Raw genomic sequence first — 20311 nt, forward strand, 5'->3', positions numbered from 1 at the left:
TGAGTGTAGCTTTCTTTTTTATCTTAGTGAAATAAAGTTTTAATTATCAGAAAAATCTGTTCAAAAGGATCCTACTTTTCTCAGCATGACAAACAGATAAAGTAATCTTTTTGTTCTGCTGACAACTTCAGTTTAAAGTTAGCTGTGGCAAAAAACTACCATTTTAGTGTAGGAGTTTCCCCTTTGTGTGAACAGACACAATTATTTTCTGTCTTCATAGAGCATGTTTTCTGAGTATAAGTTTATTGCCATGAATTTATTTTAAGTCTGTTTACATGTTTGTCTTGTATTTGTCTTATTGCGTAGCTTGTCATTGATTTAGAAGATGCAAGGTAGTTACAAACTTTGACTCTAGAAACTAGAAGCTAGAAGCCAGAAGCAACATTTTACAAGACATAGATGTGAAGGAAGAGAGTCCAAGAATATGACTGGAGTGGCTTTTCTTTGACAGCTTTATTGAAATATAATTCACCTGTGGACAGTTCATGCATTGAATGCATGCTACACAATGATTTTCAGTATATTCTCAGAGCTCGAGAACCATTAGCACAATCTAATTTAGGATTATCTCCCATCTCCCACCTATTAGCAGTGACTTCCCATGCCACCCCACTTCCCTCCGTTGTTCCCTGCCCTAGGCAACCAGCTAATCTTCCTGTCTGTGGATTTGTCTGTTCTGGACATTTCACGTAAATGGACTCATACAGTATTCAGTCTTTTGTATCTGGCTTCTTTCACTTAGCAGTGTACTTTCGGAGTTGTTCATGTTGTCACATACGTCGGTACTTCATTCATTTTTTATTACATTGCCTCAAGTGGGCTATCAGCCTACTCTAATATCCCATTATTATGTTATGGGGTGCTAGTCAAGCAGTAAACAAGACACTCCTTTGAAATCCAAATGCATGGTCCCTTTGGAGTTTGTAATGTTTCTTTTTGTCCTGTGGTGTTTCAAATGCTGTGGTGTGATTAGATACTCAGTAGACTCTTCTGTGAAGAATTAAATTGTTGATCAGTCTCTAGAGGGCCTATAAATCTTTAGATGAAATCTAATCCAGTATATCTTTGTCATTGTTTAAATAAAGAAAATTTTCTTATTTGTATGGCTTGCTTATTGTATCTGATATTTTACCTAATTTTGGTCCTTACAAAGTGGTCAGTCAGAACCATTTATTCATCAGCTGCTTATTATTATATAACTAACTAACAAACAGAAGGGGCTGTGGAGTTGGCATGATTTCACCTTAACCTAACTTTATACATGAACAGTCTAGAGAAGTTAAGCTACCTGGCTAAAGCAGCCTGGCTTAATTAACTTACTTCAATAGTCTTTATTTTTTATAGAGGGTGTTTTAAATTTGGGGATTGATTCCAAAGTCAACAAATAGGTGTGTGCAAAATAAAAGACCCTTGATTTGGGGATTTTTTTTTTTTCCCATAGGCATTGTTGGCATCTGAACCAAAGAAGGGTAGAATGGACTTGTTGAAAATAACAATGAGGGAGCTGATCTCCTTGGCTTTGTCTGCAGATGACTCAAAGGGCAGAGTCCCCCAGGTAAGGACAGAGGGGAGAGAAGTTAAGTCTCTCCTCTATCTTTATTTCTTTAAAGTATCTGCTGAAGATACAGAACTCCTGAAGACAGGTTACTGCGACATGTTAGGAGGGTTGGCTTATTTTTGCTTTTTTGTTTTCTCCCTTTTTTGGTCTTTCCTATCTATAGAATAAACTTGCCGTGGTTGATAATGAAAGTGGACAACTTTAAAACTGTTGAAAACATTCATTTGACAAGATATTTCACAATGTTACTATTGTACCTAAAAATCTGAAAATGAAAATGTAGTCACACTTGAATTTTGGGTGTGCTTTTTTGAGTTGATCTACATTTTGTAGTTGAACAATTGAATCTTTCTTCAAAATGTAATATAGGAATTTTAGTATTTTATATTTTAACTTTAAGTAATATTTTAATTCCTTATCATTACTGTGTATGTGCAGTTGGGTCAAACACTCCTCACAACTATTCCCCACCACTAGATAGAAAATAATATGTGCGCCTTGTCATCCTTGGTGAGTACCTTTTAGTAGGATGCTCCTATTTCACTGTAGGAGGCCTATGCTCAGTGAGGGAACAGAGCTATAGTTTACAGAAAAGAGAAGTAACTTTATATGACCTTAAGTCTTAGGTAGTGTCAGGTGCCATGGGCCATCAAGTGGCCTGACTGTGGGAAAGTCTGGTGTTGATTAAAGTGTACAATTACTGTATTGGCCTGTAAAAGGCCAATTACTGTAACACAATTATTTGGGAAATGTAACTTTGGGAAAAGTAACTAACATGTTACTAATAATTTTTCAAAAAAAAAAGGATCATATCAAGATACTTTCATTGAAATGTGAAAAATATAACTGCTTATATTTTCTTTGATGGGATGGCCACTTTAAAAAAGACTCAAAGTTATAGGAATATTGACAAATAATGAAGTTCTTTAGCATCAGTAATATTGCTTATTTGTGAGTTCTTTCTTCTATTAGGGTTGTAAGAAACCTGATTTGAGAAATCAGCTTTTGTTTTTGGGATGTAGCTCTGGCACAGCCCTTTCCTAGTGTGTGCAAGGCCTGACTTTGGGTCTCCATTGCCACAGAGACTTCATTTAGCTCATAATTGGAATTCTGCTGTTTAAAAACAATTTAAAACTTTATTTTCCTTTTGTTTTGAGTATTGTTTTACTGTCATGTTAAGTAGACCTGTAGCATTCATTTATTATTTTTAAATAGGGCCATTGAAGATGTACATTTAAAGTATGTTTCTTTTCTTAAGATTCATTTAGTACATTGTACAGTGTCAATTATAGAAGACTTTGTAGTATTCAACTATAAATATTAAAAATTTTTAATATTGCTTAATATTTTTAATAATTTATTTTATGTGTATGCATGCTTTGACTTCCTATATGTATATATGCTGCGTATGTGCCTGGTTCTTATGGAAGTCGGAACAGGCTGTCAAATCCCGTGGAATAAGTTGTGAGCTACCTTGTGAGTACTGAACCTGGGTCTTCTGCAAGAACAGCCAGTGCTCTGGGTCATCTCTCCAGCCCCTTGACTAGAGTTTTAAAAATGTATGTATTTCAGCCAGGCATTGATGGTGTACCCTTTCAGTATGTACATTAGGAAGGCAGGCAGATCTGTGTGAGTTTGAGGCTAGCCTGTTCTACAGAACAAATTCTGGGACAGCCAGGGCTGTGTATTGGAGGGAAAAAAAACAAAAAGCAAAATAAAAAGCATTTATGTTAAAAGTATTAAAACAGTATTTCTCCCCAATTCCTCTCTTATCAGGGCATAATCTACAACATAATAATAGTTGATATTTATTGAGATTCTGTTTCTGGATTGGTTTAGGATAATTTTTTAAAATTAAATGTTCCCTGTATCTTTGGAAAGAACCTGCTATTCTTATGTATTAGGTACAGACTTGACCATATGTTCAATGGATAAAGTTTTTTTTTGGCTGCATTGCTCTATTATATAAGCTCCGTACATAGATTTCCAGTTCTTAAGTGTATTCTCTTAAATGTACAATTTTATTTGAGAACTCTCCACCTCTGGTGATTTGTGTACATATCTAGAATTACCATAGTTTTAAATCCACCACTGATTTTTGAACTTTTCGTTCTAGGTTCACGCTTTAAATATCCTCAGAGCCTTGTTCAGAGATACACGTCTGGGAGAAAATATTATCCCATATGTTGCTGGTGGAGCTAAGGCTGCAATTCTGGGCTTTACATCACCTGTCTGGGCAGTGAGTGTTCTTTCGTGTATCCCCATTGAGTTAATTATGCTTTTGAATAATAGGTTTTTATAAGCTTGTAAGTTTTTGAGGGGATGTTTTTGGATCAGAGTACACTTTATTCCTCTATGGTTTCATTTTCTCTCTTTTGTTGACTTCTAATTGATAATTTCCTTTTGTGGTTTCTTTGGCATTTGTGTGTCTTTAGCGTGGGCCACATAAAATGTGAGGACTTCCTAATAGTGTGCTTCTCCTTCTCATCTTTGGGCTGTTCCTGCTGCAGTTTTCTTTGTGGTACACAGTGAATTGACACTAGGCTGTTACTTCTTGTAATAGTCCATTATCACTTTGGATTTACCACTTCAGCCCTCTGAGTCTGCACAGCTCGGTGGCATCAAGGGCAGCGGTGTTAGTACTGTTGCCTATTTTCCAACTTTTTATTACCAACAGAAGAGTTGTTGTGACTGTCCGCCAACTCTTTGTCCTTCCTTCTTTCCTTCCTTGTGCTCCTGTCAAGCTTTCTCCCTGAATCTTCCTGGCCTGGAACATCAAATAAGTGAAATCATGCAATATATGTCCCTTTGTGTTTGATGTGTTTTAGGTATGTTGTAGCATGGATCAGAATTTCTCTACTTTCTAAGGCTGAATAGTATTCTGGTGTGCCAATACACCGTTTTTACTTATTCTGTTGATAAGATGACAGACATTGAGGTTGTCTTCAAGCTTTTAGTTGTGAATCATGAAGCAATGAAGAACAGCTGTCTGAGTCTCTGCTCTCAGCTTGTTTGGGTGTAACCCATGCTAATTCTGCTGCCCTTTTTTGGAACCTCTTTCCTACAATAGCAGAGCCATTTACATTCACATCAACCATGCAGAAAAGCTCCAGTTCCCTACATCAGCAACAACACTTACTATTTTCCTTTTGTTTAATGAAAGCCCATTCTAATAAGTGTGAAATAGTATTCCATTCTAGTTTTTTAAAAAAAATATCTTCAGACTTATTTGTGTGTGTGTGTGTGTGTGTGTGAGAGAGAGTGTGTGTGAATGTTTTGTGTTTGCATGGGTACCACATAGCATGCTTGGTGCCTGTGGAGGTCAAAAGAGGCCATTGGATCTCCTAGAAGTAGAGATGCAGATGATCATGAGCCACGATGTGGGAGCTGGGAACCATAACTAGCTCCTCTGTCAGTGCAACAAAGCTCTTAACTACTGAGCTGTCGCTCTAGTCCGTCCTATTCTGTTTTTGAATTTTATTTCCAAAATGATTAGTAATAATGATCTGGAAACAGAGCAACTCTTAATATCTTAATTCGTCTTTCAGAGTCTGTGGATCCTTTAATCACAGTGTGTTGTACATTCAGCAGTAGCGTCTTCCCTTCTAGTCCTGGTAGACAACCAAGAACAATGGCACTAACCTTTGTTGTTTTGGGGACTTCTCAGGTCTTTCTGACCAATAGCACATAGGAAGATATTCTATGCCTGGCACTGAGATTTTAATAGCCCATGTTCCCCATAGGCTCATGTGTTTGAATACTTGAGTCTTCACATAGTGTTACTGTTTGGGAAGCTTATAAAACTTTATGGGGTAAAGCCTTTAAAAGTGGTCACTGGGAGCAGGTCTTGAAGCTTTATAGCCTTGTCCCACTTCCTATTCATTCTCTACTTCTTGCCTATGTATACAGTATGACCAGCCAGTTTCCTACTCCTGTCACCTTCCTTCTGTACAATGACAGAACTGTAACCCAGAATAAACTCTTCCTTCCTGTATAACTAATATAACCCCTGTTGAATACCATGTTCAGATGACCAAAGTATGGCAGGTTTATATCAATAATTGTAGTCCTTGAGAAACTGAAGCAAGAGGATAGTTTGGGTCACATAACAAAATCTTGTCTTACTAAAAAACAAAACAAAACAAAAAAATAAAACAGCTGGAGTTATGGGTCAGTGATAGAATACTTGCCTAGCATGGGCAAGACCCTGGTTTTAAAATAAAGATTATTTAATAAAATATTGTTTAAAATCCAGTAAGAGAAAGACACTCCAATTAAAAAGGTACATACATTTTCCCAAAGAAATGGGTACACGGGAAAGTGTTTAATAGCATTTTGTCACTAGGGAAATGCAAATCAAAGTCATCCATTAGAATTTAAAAACAACAACAACAGCAAACTAACAAATATTCAGGTAATATAGATCTGACCTGAGGCAGAGGCAGTCCTGGTGATAGAATTGCCAGGTGATGGATGGATGGAGTGCTGCTTGGGGACATTGGGCACTGCTATGACAAGGGCTCTCTGTGATTTGCTGACCTTTGAGTGTAAATCTCTGTCCAGTTTGGGGACTATACTGTGAATGGTATAAAGTCCATTTTCACGGTGATTGTGTGGGTGGCCATTAGGGTAGATGTAGTCTACTGCTGTGTTTTATTTGGCTTACAAGATGGTGCCTCATTTTCCTTTAATTTGTTGCCAGCATTTCCAAATAGTGAGATTTCACATAAAATTTGGGGTTTCTGGCTTCCCTTGAAAAACACAGAAGATCTGGCAACACTGGTCTTCTATTCCCTGGGGACCACTAGTCAGCCAGAGCTGGATATTAACTGGCCTAGACACAGTACTCTGCCGTCTCTGTTGTCCCCACTCTGGACACAGTACTCTGCCATCTCTGTTGTCCCCACTCTGGACAGCTGAGTCTGTAGCTCTTAGTGCAATGGCTTCAGAAAGCTGCTTTCTAATTTTAATGCTTTCACTGTTATCTTCTTCAAAAAATGTATTGCACTTTTGTATGTATGCATACGTAATTGTACAGCTTACGTGTAGCAGTTAGTCACATTATAATTGTTAAGAGCTTATTAAAAACAGAACAAAACAAAAAAGTAACAGCTGAGGTTATGGGTCAGTGATAGAATACTTGCCTAGCATGGGCAAGACCCTGGGTTTTAAATAAAGATTATTTAAAACTCGGTAAGAAAAATACACCCTAATTAAAAAGAAGGTATTAAAGTAACAAAGGACAAATGGGAAAGTGTTTCCTAGCATTCCTTCTACCATATAGGTCCCAGGTATGGAGCTATGTCATCAGGCTTAGTATCAAACCTTTATCTGCTGAGCATTTTGCTGGCTCACATTCTTAGTTTTGATAATCTCTCTGCTTATATTGCTAGTTGACATACATTATTATGATGATGCCTACCTTTAATATAGGTTCTGTCATAGAAATTTTAAATTTCTGATTCTGAGTATTCTTCATGGTTATGGTATAATTCAGTGCTCGCCGATTTGATAAGATAATTGAGGAGGGCTAATATTAGGATAGTGAAGATTTTTATGGGATTCCGGAGGATCTTGACATGATGGCTTAGTAAAGATAGGCTCTGTAGTATGTTGTAGTAATAATTATATTTTATTCATAATACTTTTTCCCTTATTAAAATATTCGTTTATTTTACCTGTGTGACTGTGTGCATGTATATATGTGCACCACATGTCTGCCTGGTTTCTAAGGAGGTCAAAAGACAGCATTAGATCTAAAATTGGTGTTGTGATTGGTTGTGAGGAATCACATAGGTGCTGGAAACTGAATGTGGGTCCTCTGTAAAAACACCCAGTCCTATAACTGTTGAGCCATCTCTCCAGCATGATCTCCCCCGCTTTTCTTTTGAAAGACATTCTATAACCTCATTATATTACCCAAATAGACCTGCAGCTCATGATTCTCCTTCTTTGGCCTCCCAAATCTTGGGATTACAGCCGTGTTCTACTATGGTTGTTTTACCTTTTACTAATCAAGTATCATAAAATAATTTCAGAGGCTGGGTGGCAGTGGCGCACACCCTTAATCCCAGCAGAGAAAGGTAAATCTCTGTGAGTTCAAGGCCAGCCTGGTCTTCAGAGGGAGTTCCATGACAGGCAGGAGGACTTCATATACAGAGAAACCCTATCTTGGGGGGCAGGGAGAGATAATAATAAATTAAGGAACAAAGAAAAGAAATTTTCAGAGTTAAATTACTTGAGTGGGCTATTGGCATTGTAAAATTAATGAGTAACATCCTGAATATTAACTGATGTCTTGGCTGTTTTAATTACATGGATTCTATAAAGTTAAATATCACTAGTGTTCTTCACAGATAAAAGGAAGAGCTCAGGTCTTTCCTGGTATATTCATTGTCAAGATGTGGAAAATAAAAGTCTGGTTTGTTTTTTAGAAGTATGGTATTAGAAAAGTCTCCGTTGTATACATGTGGTTGGATTGCACAGCTGCTTCAGTTTAAGAGGAAGTCATTGAATGAATTATCAGAAAAAAATTTTTTTCCTCAGTTGCCTTTTTTATGAACACAAAACTTATTTTCTTTAGCTTCACCCAGTTAGGTAATGATTTTGAATATCTAGTTTAAACATTATAAATGGGTTTCATGCCATAACAATTTTTTAACTCTTACTTTCTGTTTATTTTTATATTAGGTGAGAAATTCATCCACACTTCTCTTTAGTTCCTTGATCACAAGAGTTTTTGGAGTTAAGAAGGGAAAGGATGAACTTTCCAAAACAAATAGGTAAGCTCAGCCCAACTTCTCTTTTACACAGGCTGCGCAGGCTACCATAGCTGCCAGATCAGAGATTCACCAGTGATCTAAACTGTGAAATGCTACCGTGAGCTCAACCATACCCTGGAGTGCATGCCCTTGGCCAGATGAGCTCTGTAATAAGCTGGTCTTGGGAGCAGGGCAGGGCACATAAGCAAGGCTTCTGTCTGTACTTGTTGTCTTCTTCAAGTGTTAATGAAATGCCCCAATTACTCTTTCTAGGTGTTTTTAAAATACTCTTCAACACATCATCTTGTTGTGTCCAGGTAGAGACCATCTTGGATCTTTACAGTGTATGTCCCTGACTCCTTTTTCATTTTCCTTTGTCTGTAGAGAAGTTAAGAGACTCGGCCACTTGGAAGAATCAGTACTTTTGGCTTTTTGGAGTTTACTCTCTCAGATATTTTTCTCTTGACATGGTATCTTTGGTGAACCTGTACATGCATTTTGATTTTGGACAATTTAAATGCACCGAGAAGTTGTATGTTTCTAAAGAAGAGAAGCTTTAACTAGGGAGTTGTTTACACTGCAGAGGAGTTGATGCTTGTTTAACTAACACTAGGTGGCACTGTTGTTTTGTGTTCTGCTGATCCCTTACCACTATTTAGGATCCAGTTTGGCTGGCTAAGTGGTCTTTTTCTTGAGTATCTGGATGGAAATCCAGGCGTAGTTTTCCCTCTCACCTGAAAAGATTGCCATGTTCCAAACCTAAGTTTTAGGCTAATTACTTATAGAATATATTTTATTTTTTTTCTTTTTGGTTTTTGTTTTCAAGACAGGGTTTCCTCTGTGTAGCCTTGGCTGTCCTGGACTTTTCTCTATGAGTTCAGGCCAGCCTTGATGTCATAGAGACCCACTTGTCTCTGCTTCCTGAGTACTGGGATTAAAGGTATGCTCCAATCATTGCTTAGCTATCAGCCCATCATTTCTTTGGATGCTTTGCACACCACTCCTAAGACAACCTGTTGTACCTCTAGCACCGACAGTGTCTTTCTGCTTCTTTTTTTTTTTTTAAAGATTTATTTATTTCATGTATGCGAGTACACTGTTGCTGTCTTCAGACACATCAAAAGAGGGCATAAGACCCCATTACAGATGGTTGTGAGCCACCATGTGGTTGCTGGGAATTGAACTCAGGACCTCTGGAAGAGCAGTCAGTGCTCTTAACCGCTAAGTCATCTCTCCAGCCCAGAATATATTTTCTTGTGATAGAACTAAGTCTTAGGAGTTAAAAAAGTGCGCTAGACACTGTGACACTGAGGCACACCACTGTAATACCAGTGCTAGAATGGCTGAGAGGATTGTGAATTTGAGGCTAGCTTGGACTACAGACTGCAACCATGTCTCCAAAAGAAAAAAGTTAAGAAATATGTGCTGTTAGTGAAACTCTGTGTCACTCTGAATTGTAATTTAAAAAACTATTTATCACCCTGTAAAATTGACCATATATTTAAAAGGAAGGTAACTGGGTATAATTATGAATCACCTAAGAATTTGATGAAAATACTAGACTATTCTTTTTGTTTTTTCGTGACAGGGTTTCTCGGTATAGCCCTGGCTGTCCCGGAACTCACTCTGTACATCACTCAGAAATCCGCCTGCCTCTGCCTCCCTTTAATCTGGGATTAAAGCTCTGTGCCACCACTGCCCAGCCTAGACTATTCTTTTTATAATTATTATTTTATTATTTCTCTGTGTGTATCTATGTGAGAATATGTATATGTGTATGCAGTACACACAGAGACCAGAAGAAGGCATCAGACCCCTTGGAGCTGGAGTTACAGGTGTTTGTGAACCACTTGATGTGACTGCTGGTATCTGAACACAGGTTCTCACAATGAAGCTGCAACTCCTTTTAATGGCTGAGGCATTTCTAGTTCTTAGTTTGTTTTGAAATCCAAATTGTACTTTAAAAGTAAAACATTGCTTGTTTGGAAGTATGATGATAATTTTTGCTTTTCTTAAAGTAGTTTGTCCATTGAGTAGTTTAAAATGACTAGTGCTGCTTCTCTTTAGGTCTGCACACCTGGGTCATAATTTTGCAGTGTGCTAAGGTTCCACATAGTTCAATCTGCTTATAAGACCATGATTACTAGTGAGATAAACTGAGCCTAAGGATACAGCCTGTAGCCCCAGTACCTAGAATGCAGGTGTAGAAGCAGATGGAGTTGAAAGTCACCCTGGGTTACATAGTTAGTTTGAGACCAGCCTGTGCTACATGAAACTTTGTCTCAGAAAAGCAAAGATAGTTGATTTCTCCTTCTAGTTGTGAAGTGGTTCTTGGTGGCTGTGAAGTGCATATAGACTTTACTGTGTTCTAGAGAAAATGGTGAGGTTTGTTTCATTTAGGTTGTAAGAGGGTGGAAGAATGTGGCAGTGATAAACATTTTATCAAAGTTACACTGATGAAATACCTTGTGTACATTGATTCTTTTTGAGTTGGAAAGGGTAGAAAACTATAGCTTTCTTAGAGGGAAGGAAGCAGCATGCTTTCAGAATGGTTTTAGTGCAGTGGAAAGGGAAGTGAGGAAAAGTAGGAAATCTATTCTTTATTTCAGTGTGATGGTCACTTTTAATAAGAGCCCTTACTTTTGTCATCTGAAGGTTTGTCAGGATCATCCTTATATAAGTTTCTGCTTTCTCCCAGCTGGAAAGTCTGTCTCAGCTGTCATTGGATTTGCACTCTAAAGCCTTCATTGCCTCCAATTTGCAGTAAGCCTTCTGTTTTCGAGATGTGTTTAGTTTCGTCACTTTCTGCTGCAGTGCGTATTTGCTCGTTCTTACTGAGTCCTTTCCATATATTATTGTTTGGTATAAGCTGGAAATGATGGCTTGAATTTTGTTTTTTTGCAGTCGGGTAACTAAACTCACCTGGTAACATCTCACAGGATTGTGAGGTTTACTTTCACAATGTCTCTGCCCTTCCAGAGAACTACAATGTGTGCTACTGGTCAGGAATGAATTCACAGGAAGAGAACATCTGTCTTTTTCATCAACTGTGAAAATCCTGTCTCTTGGAATAAACAACTTGGTTTCTAGGTTTTCTGTTGCCGCTGGTGATGACCTTAATAGACTCCTTTAGCCACTCTGCACTATCATCCCAGGAATAATAAGACCTAGGCTTATGTCCTTGTGGGGTTATTGTGAGCACAGAACTAAGCATTAGACTGTCCTTCCCTCTGACAGGGTGGGAGGACATACAGATTTGCTGTTTTCTTCTGTCCTGTTCTGCCATCCTTCTTGCCCTGCACTCCTGCTGCCAGATTTTTGAGAAAAATTTAGTATCAGTATCTTGACATTGTTCATAGACTTGGTGCCTCACATGCTATCTTGAAGGAAACTAACAGAAAGACTTGCTTAATAAACAAAGGAAGAAGAATCTTGTTTCTCCTGCTTTCGTCCCCAGATGGCTGCAATAGTTGACTGAAACAAGTTCTAGCTGATCTCTCTGTGCCTGGAGTTTTTCCCCTATAAAATGAGGGTTCTTGGAGTACCCCAGATGTCCTTCTTTAAATACTAAGCTCAGGCTTTCCATAAAGTTCCTAGAATTGAAACTCCGCTTAAGTGCAGTTCCTAGTGCATAGACCAGTACCTGTCACATAGAAGGGTGCTGGTACTAACAAACAAACAAACAAACAAAGCCTACTTTCATAAATAACGTAGTGATCGAGAGTCCATCTCCCTTTGTAAGTGTATTAGAATAAATGTACTTTTTAGACCATTGGCCTTGTTTTATATGTGTTCTTTGGTACATTTTATTTATATGTTTTAAACTGTGCATCTGTTGAAGGATATCTTGTTTGTGTTTTTGGACTGTTACAAATAAAGCTGTGATGACCATTCATTATATATGTGTGACCACAAAGTTTCACTTCCCTGGATTGGGTGGCTAGTTTTTAAAATTTGTATATTTTGTATATGGGTGTCTTGCCTGCATGTGTGTCTGTGCAACACGTGCATGCAGTACCCACTGAGGCCAGAAGAAGGTGTCAGTCAGGTCCTCTTGAATTGAACTTACAGATGGTTGTTAGCTGCCATTTAGGTTCTGGTAATTGAATCCAGTTCCTGTGGAAGATCAGCCAATACTCTATTTAATCATTGAGCCATCTCTCCAGCCCCTTATTTGTGTGTTCTTGAGTAATATTATTTTATTTAGATTTCCTAAAACTCATTTCCTTGTGTTTCTTGTCATCTAACAGATTTATAACTCAGCCTGACTCAGAGTTCTGATCTCCAGGCCTTGCTGTGCTTTCTAAAACAGCTCTATGTGCATGGGGAGGGTAGGGGGTTTCCTTCATGACTCTGCATTTCTTACAGCAGAAGCAAAATATGTGTGTTCTTTAATTCTAGGTCTTTCCTTGATTTAATCCCTATGTGAATTAACCTTCAAGTAGTCTTGTTCAAGCTCTATAACCAATGTCAATGTATAACAGTCTGAAAAGCTTTATTTTTGACCATATGACATCCATGTGCACAGTGTAGAGGAAAAGAGTTAATTAGGATAGCTTTTGCACATTCCTGTTTCAGTGTTGAGCTCATGGCAAGCACCTACTGTGTTAACATGGGCGAGGAGAACATGAGGATCTGAAACCTGGTCTAGAATCAAGGAGCTTACAGTTCAGCTCAGAACTGTAAGAACAAGATCGAGAGTTGTGAATCGGGTGAAATGGTAAAAATATACCATAATTATCTGCATAACATGATACAAGTACTGAATAGGAAAACTAAGTGGATTATTTGAAGGGAAAATTTCTTTAAAAGGCACAGTGGATGAGTAGATTTGAGTACATGTGAGAAATCCAATCTAAAAAGGAAATAAAATTTGATCTGTTGCTATGCACTTTATCTTGTCTTATTAAAGAGAAATGCATAGTCAAACAGTGTAGGAAGAAAATGTGTCCATAAAAACATTACTAGATCTAAATACAATGATCAAATACTATGTATAAAGACATTGAATGACTTTATTCTTTCTAGTATGGAAAGAATAGAACCATTTTAGTTACTTTTTTTTACTCTCTTGGTGGCACAGATGTGCCAGCATCTTTTAAGGAGTGTCTTGCTCAGCCCAGCACTCTGCTTACAGGAAGATTGTGAAGCAATTGCCAGACAGAACTGCTTTTCTCTTTTTTTCATGTTTTCTAGGAAAACAGATTCCACAAGTTTCTGTGGTTACCTACTCCATTGTTGAAGAAAGAATTAGATTCTCAAAACTAAAATTGAGAGCTGTAGATTATGTGGGCTTTTGTGTTTTTGAAAATGTAATTATTAGAATTCACAATAGCTTATTTGATTTGAACTGTATACTAGCTTGCAGCAAGTACTTATTTGACCAAACTGAAGCCAGAATTTTTCCAAAAGAATTCTCATTTTCTTCACTAAATGGACATTTGTTGTGTCCTTACTCTGGGCCAGGTACTAGAATATAGACAGGGATCAGAAATATTCCATGCTTGAGCTAAAGATGGAGCTCAGTTGGTAGAAGGTCTGCATGGCGTGCCTAGAGCCCTGGGTTCAGGCTCCAGTACCACTGAAGTCCGAGGTGCTGATGCATGCGTAAAGTCCTACCCTTGAGAGGCAAAGACAGGAAGGCTAGAAACTCAAGTTCATTCTTAAGAATTAGAAGCTAGGGCTGGAGAGTTGGCTTGGTGTCAAGAGTATTTTTTGTTGCAAAGGACCCAGGTTCGATTCTCATCACCCACATGGACTACCTCATAGACCAGCAGCTGTGGTGCACAGACATACATGAAGGCAAAGCTCTTATACACATAAAATAATAAAATCTAAAACATGTTTTTAAAAGATTTATTTATTTATTTTTGCATATGAGTACACCACCATTGCTGTATTCAGAAACACCAGAAGAGGGCATCAGACCCCATTACAGATGGTTGTGAGCCACCATGTGGTTGCTGGGAATTGAACTCAGGACCTCTGAAAGAGCAGTCGGTGCTCTTAACCGCTGAGCCATCTCTCCAGCACTAAAATATATATTTTTTCAAGTTAGCAGCTAGCTTTAGTTACAAGACATCTTGTCTAAAATAATTTGAGAAGAGGGAGGAGAGATAGGGAGTTGCTGTAGCCAGTAAAGGCATGAGTTGCATAAACCTGAACATGTAAATTCAGTCTCTTGAACCCACAATGAAAGCAGAAGGAAAGAGTGACTACAGAGTTGACCTTGAACTCCACATTTGACCCTGTTCCTCGCCATCATATATACACGGAGAACAAACAATATTCCATATCCTTGGGGAAACTGAAGGGTTGATGAAGATTATTTGCTGTGTTCAAATCTCTGCTGAAGAGCAGGAGAAGTTCCCTTGGTGCCTGTTACCTACTCTGTGTTTGTCCATGCTAGGCCTTACAAGACCCCTTTACTTTATGCCTATGGAGGTTGGAAGAACACACTTCAGTGTCATGCTGCAGAGCCAGGAAAGTAGAAGTCTCGGGTTCGGTTTAAATCACCCCAACAAGGTGTCAGTGTTGCTGTTAGATATTTGCCATTTTTACAGTTAACTCTATAAAACTTTTATGTTTGATAATAGTTGGGTGTTATGGGATGAGAATTTGGGGGCTTATAAAAATTCTTTACTGTAATGTGATTTCTTTTAGGCTTAACTAAATATTTTTTATTGTCCATACTTATGTTTTTCATTTATGTCTTTAATCAAAGCCAGTCTTAACTGTAACAGTCATCATTGCTTGGTTTTATTCTACGAACCTAAGACAGTGCTTTAACACTTTGCATAAAGTGTTAAACACTAAAGCATAATCAGTGCTTTTCACACTTTGAAGATGTGAAAATTGAGGTACAGGAAAGATTTGCTCAAGATCACGAATAGCTCTAGCAATAAAATTCAATGATTATTTTTAGCTCACATTAGCTTGACTAGAACATTTTTTAAATTGCAGACTTTTCTAGTAGTAACAATAATACAAAACTGGATTCAGTGATTTTTTTTTTTTAGAATATGAACTTTATTCATATTCTAAGAAGATACTTCACTCGTCGTAGGCTTTTAAACAGTGATTAAAAAATCAAGAGCCTCATGTTTTGATATGGTTTAGAGGTATCATCCATTCATCTTCCACAGACATTTGTAGCGCATTCAGTTTTTGTTTTTAGCCAGAGAAGAGAAGTGGCTGCCTAGAACTTACAACTAGAGTGAAGTCTGTGCTGACCCTCTGAGCCAGGGTAGAGCTCCGTGTCTTAAGTTACTGTTCATTCTCGGGTTCAGGAATTTTAGGAGAGCCGGGCAGTGGTGGCACACGCCTTTAATCTCAGCACTTGGGAGGCAGAGGCAGGCAGATTTCTGAGTTCAAAGCCTGCCTGGTCTACAGAGTGAGTTCCAGGACAGTCAGAGCTACACAGAGAAAGCCTGTTTCTAAAAAAAAAAAAACAAGAAAAAAAATTTTAATAAGAAAACCACAAATAAAAATTTTAACTTAAAAAAAAATTCTTGAAAACTAATATGTTCATGAACTTGAAGTGGGATTTAGTCTTTGTGTTCTTAAATATTGACTCTTTCACGGACCAAGTAATCTTTGTTCTTAAGTACTGCTTCAGGCCGCTGCCTTCTTTAATAACTAAGGCATTGTTGTTTTCATTAGAGCACGTTCTGTGGAATTTTGTCAATGCATGCATCTTCTTTCTGTATCTTAGAAAAGCATGAGTAGCCGGGCAGTGGTGGCACATGCCTTTAATTCCAGCACTTAGTACATCTTGTGTTTCTGAATCAGACTACCTGATACTAGGTAATACATAAAGTTTGGCTTTTGATTCTGGTGGCTGCAAGTGGCCAAAATCATGAACTTGGCATTCTAGAGATATCCCCATGTCTATATTTACAGCAGGGCAGAGAGACTAGAACATCTACATATATCAGGGCCAAGTATATGGGCAGCCCTGTTATATTATAACCTACTCTGTTGCCATGTGATCCATCCTTCAAGATAGCATAATCCACTCATGATTGCATAATCTTCTTATGATCAGATTACCTTCTCTTACTGGTTCCATCACATCTGAACTGTTATGCCCAGGTCCAGACTTCCAGTACCTCTGAGGGACAAACTACATCTGCTCTGTATTTAACTTCCAGAAAGAAAGTACATCTTCCCAGATGAATGGATTGGTAAACATTAAAATAGAGATTCTGACTATGATACAGTTACTTTCTGAGACTGAAAATGATCCACCAACATCATAGCTATGGTGTTTTGAAGAGAAAAGACTTTGATAGGCTCATATATTTGAATGCTTGATCCTCAGTTGGTACAGCTGTTAGAGAAGGATAAAGAGCTGTGGCATTGTTGGAGGAGCTATGTCACTGGAGATGGGCTTTGCCCGCATTGTTGGAGGAGCTATGTCACTGGAGATGGGCTTTGCCCACGCCATTTTCATTTAGCTCGTACTTGTGGATCAGTGTGTGAGCTCTCAGCTACTGCTCCAGAGCTATGCGTTCCTGTCTTCTGCCATGGTCCCCATCATAACTATCATGGACTCACCCTCTGTAAGTCTCCAATAAAGTGTTTCTTTTATAAGTTCCCTTGGTTATGGTACCTTAGCATAGCATAGAAAAGAAAGGAAGACAATCTGTTGTAAGCTAATTGCAAACTTTGATTTATTTTGGAATTTGACCCAGAGGTTACAATGTTGATTTTCTTGTTGGAAGGTAAAACTGTGTGAAGTCAAATAATACAAGTTTATTGGACTTGGTATTTGATTTATTCTTATTTCTGGGTTCCAAACCCCATTCATTTTAAACTGAGTGGTATTTTAATCTGACTTTTGGCCTCTCTGCTCAAATTAGTCTAGTGGTCCTGAATAATCTCTTTTCTTCTGGCAGCCAAGTTTTTCTTTTCTGTCCTGTAAATGTTGAACTGTATGATCTGTACAGATTACTTCTATAGAAGGAGCACGAAGCTATCTGGCTGAGGGCAAAGCAGTTGGGCTGCCCTGAGGAAGAGTAGACTAGCCGCATTGCGTAGGCTCTGATCTAGCTACTGAGCTCAGCTCTGTAGCATCTTTATCTTTGCTGATTTATTTTTGTGACTACTGAGGTATCTGAGTCTTCAGATGCATAGAGGTGTCATTTATGCCCCTTTTTTCAGTTGAGTCCCTTTACCAACCGCCATCATAGTTCAGATGCTCCTGTGCTTGTGGTACCATGTCTACAGAATTGGTGTCCATTCATCCAAGCCTATGAGCACTGACAGGGTTCAGATACTGATATAGTATGATCGGAATTTGAGGACAAGTAGATCAGTGGTGTGATGCACCGTGGACTGCATCCTCCAGCTAACTCTACACAGGCAGGGAGAAGCAGAAGCACTCTGGGTTCTGTCTCCTCCCCTCATAGCATCAGTCTGTGTGCTGCTCTTCTAATTCCTATGAACAAATGCACCTCCAGCAGAGTACAGTCCCAGTCTTTAAGCTTACATGCTTCAAACCCTTTCCTTTCTCCACGTCTTCTTCCTGTGCGTTACTGTTACTCTTTATCGAATTTCTTACCCTGCCAGTATAAGGAGGAAGTACAGAGCAGTTGGCACTATCTTCCAGGTTTATACTTGGAAATGAAGTGATAACTTTAAGAAACAATGTCACTGGTTTTTACAGATAGAAAATGCCCTGTTTTCACTAAAACAAAAATAAACTAACAAAAAAAAAAAAACAAACAGAAACCAAAATAAAAACCTAGTATAGGCCAACATCTTTATCTTCTTTATGATTTAATTAAGCTTTCTCTAAAGTGTTAGCAGTCTAAGGAAATAAAAGAAGTTTTTTGAATGGTACTTTCTTGTTTTGGTTATTTGCTAAGTTGATGTCTTGATGTCTTTTTCTGTTGCTGTGATTAAATGCTCTGACAGAAGCAACTTAAGGGAAGGATGTACTTTAGTTCACAGTTCAGGGTATAGTTCACCATGGCAGGCACATCAGAGCAGCAGGAGCCTGAAGCAGAGCCGATGAAGCTATGGTGCTACTCTGTGGCCTTTCTCCATTCGCACAGCTCAGGTTGCTGCCAGGGACCAGCCTGAGCACAGTTAAAGTGGGTCTTCCTGTGTCAGCATGGTAGAGACAATCCCACAACAGGCGTACTCAGAGGCTTGGCCCAGTTCCTCAGTGATTCTAGAGCTTGTCAAGCTGGGCATTTAACACTAACCATCACAGTTTGGTTTGACTTTTTATCGTTATAAAAATCTAATGGTTCAATAGTGAAATACCTAATTTCTGTGGTGTATCTGCTAATGTGAATCTCCCTGAGATTGTTTCTCACTTGTTATGTAATCTTGCCACAGATGGACTGATCGTTTTTAAATACTTGTTTTTATCCTTCCCGTTTTCATGCCTGGCTGCCTTCAAAACTGCTCTGACATAACTGCCATGATGGCTAGCTTGTCCAAGAAAATTGAATTCTGTGAATTCCATTGTATTTTCTGTGGGTTTTTTTTTTCTCTGAAAACTCTCTTTTGCTCTTTTCATTAAATTGAAATTTAATGATTCTTAGAGCCATATATATATATATATATATTATATACATGTATATATATATACATGAATATATATATATATTGAATATATATATTTATATATTCAATGAATATATATATATTCATTATAAGTGTTTTAAGGTCCCAGTAAGAGTTTATCTTCATCTGGAGTAATTTTGTGCACATAATCTGATACCATTGATGAATATGTGTGAAGAAGCATCAACTATACTAGGTCTAAGGAGTATACTAGAACATAAAATGTGCTTGCAATGAAACAAACTCAAACAGAACTGTAGGCAAAATAATTTAGGAAGAGATAAATGTTATATTATGAAGTGACAATAGTTTTAAGAATGAGGAAATTTGCTAATTAGGGATGAAGTTATAGAATAACCAGAGGCAAGCTTTTAATAAGTCTTACATATTCTTTCTACGATGTACATGCTATGATTTATGTATATTTGGTGCTCAGCCAACTCAAGAGATTTTGCTGCTTTTTAGAGGGACAATGTAAGTTTTGATATATATTCTTTTTAAGGAGAGGTGTGAGGAGTGTAGTGACTGTGGATCAAATCCAGAGTGTGGTGCATGTAAGGAAACATTCCACAACTGAACTTCTTCCCTGGGCCTTTGGATGTGTTTTTTTATAGTCAGAGACAATCTGTGATTGTCAGTATCTGTATTCTTTCTTGGGGAATATTGAGTGATACTAACAGTGTTCTTTGTTCCCTGCCAATTTGCAGGGGTTGGCTCTCTCTTTCCATGGTGAATTCTGAGGCTAGGACTCATAATGCCAGGTGTGCATGGCAGAGCTATTAACCCAGGCTGTCTTGCCAGCTTTTAAAGCATTTCACGAGCATCATGCATTTTACCTTTTCATAAGTGAGTGATGAAGTAAGAATGAACAAGCCATAGTTTTCTTGATAATAATTCTGTCACTATTTTTTGTCGTAGCTTGTGTGTTTGTTTGTTTGTTCCTTTGTTTGAGAACCAGGGTCCTGTAAAGCCAAACCAAGGCTGGCTTTAAACTTCCAGTGTTGTCCAGAATGACCTTGAACTTTTACACTCTTGACATTTTTCTGAGGGGATTGCAGGCTTGTGCTACCATACCTTGCAAATTCCTAGCTTTAATATTAATTCAGAAGTGTTTTAATATATGTAATACTTTTCTTCAGCTCATGTCACCTATGTGTAATTTCTAGGACCTTGCATACTACTTGTATTTGGGATCTGTTTGTGGTTGTCAGATCCTGAAAAACAGTTTTCCATGTGGCCTTCCTAGAATGGTTGTCTCTCTTTTGTTAGCCCTCTGAGGTTTTTGTTCCTCTAATTGCTCTCTGCTCTGCCTGCTGCCTATCATGCATTAAGCATTTACAGCCTATCTAAGTTTTCCACATAATGAAAAATAGTATAAAGATTATTCTGGTGAACTTTTTTTTTTTTTTTT

The 20311-nt window shown here is 38.1% G+C and overlaps 1 protein-coding gene across 1 annotated transcript in view; it reads left to right on the forward strand.

The window, feature by feature from the left end:
* Thada (THADA armadillo repeat containing) overlaps nt 1-20311 on the forward strand; it is a 289337-nt gene that overhangs the window by 75129 nt on the left and 193897 nt on the right. Inside the window, exons 24-26 of the mRNA XM_031355527.1 lie at nt 1442-1555; nt 3675-3797; nt 8249-8340. Of these exons, the coding sequence (XP_031211387.1) occupies nt 1442-1555; nt 3675-3797; nt 8249-8340 (329 nt within the window). The remainder of the gene's footprint in view (nt 1-1441; nt 1556-3674; nt 3798-8248; nt 8341-20311) is intronic.

The sequence above is a fragment of the Mastomys coucha genome, unplaced genomic scaffold, assembly GCF_008632895.1.
Source record: "Mastomys coucha isolate ucsf_1 unplaced genomic scaffold, UCSF_Mcou_1 pScaffold6, whole genome shotgun sequence".
Classification (NCBI taxonomy): Eukaryota; Metazoa; Chordata; class Mammalia; order Rodentia; family Muridae; genus Mastomys; species Mastomys coucha.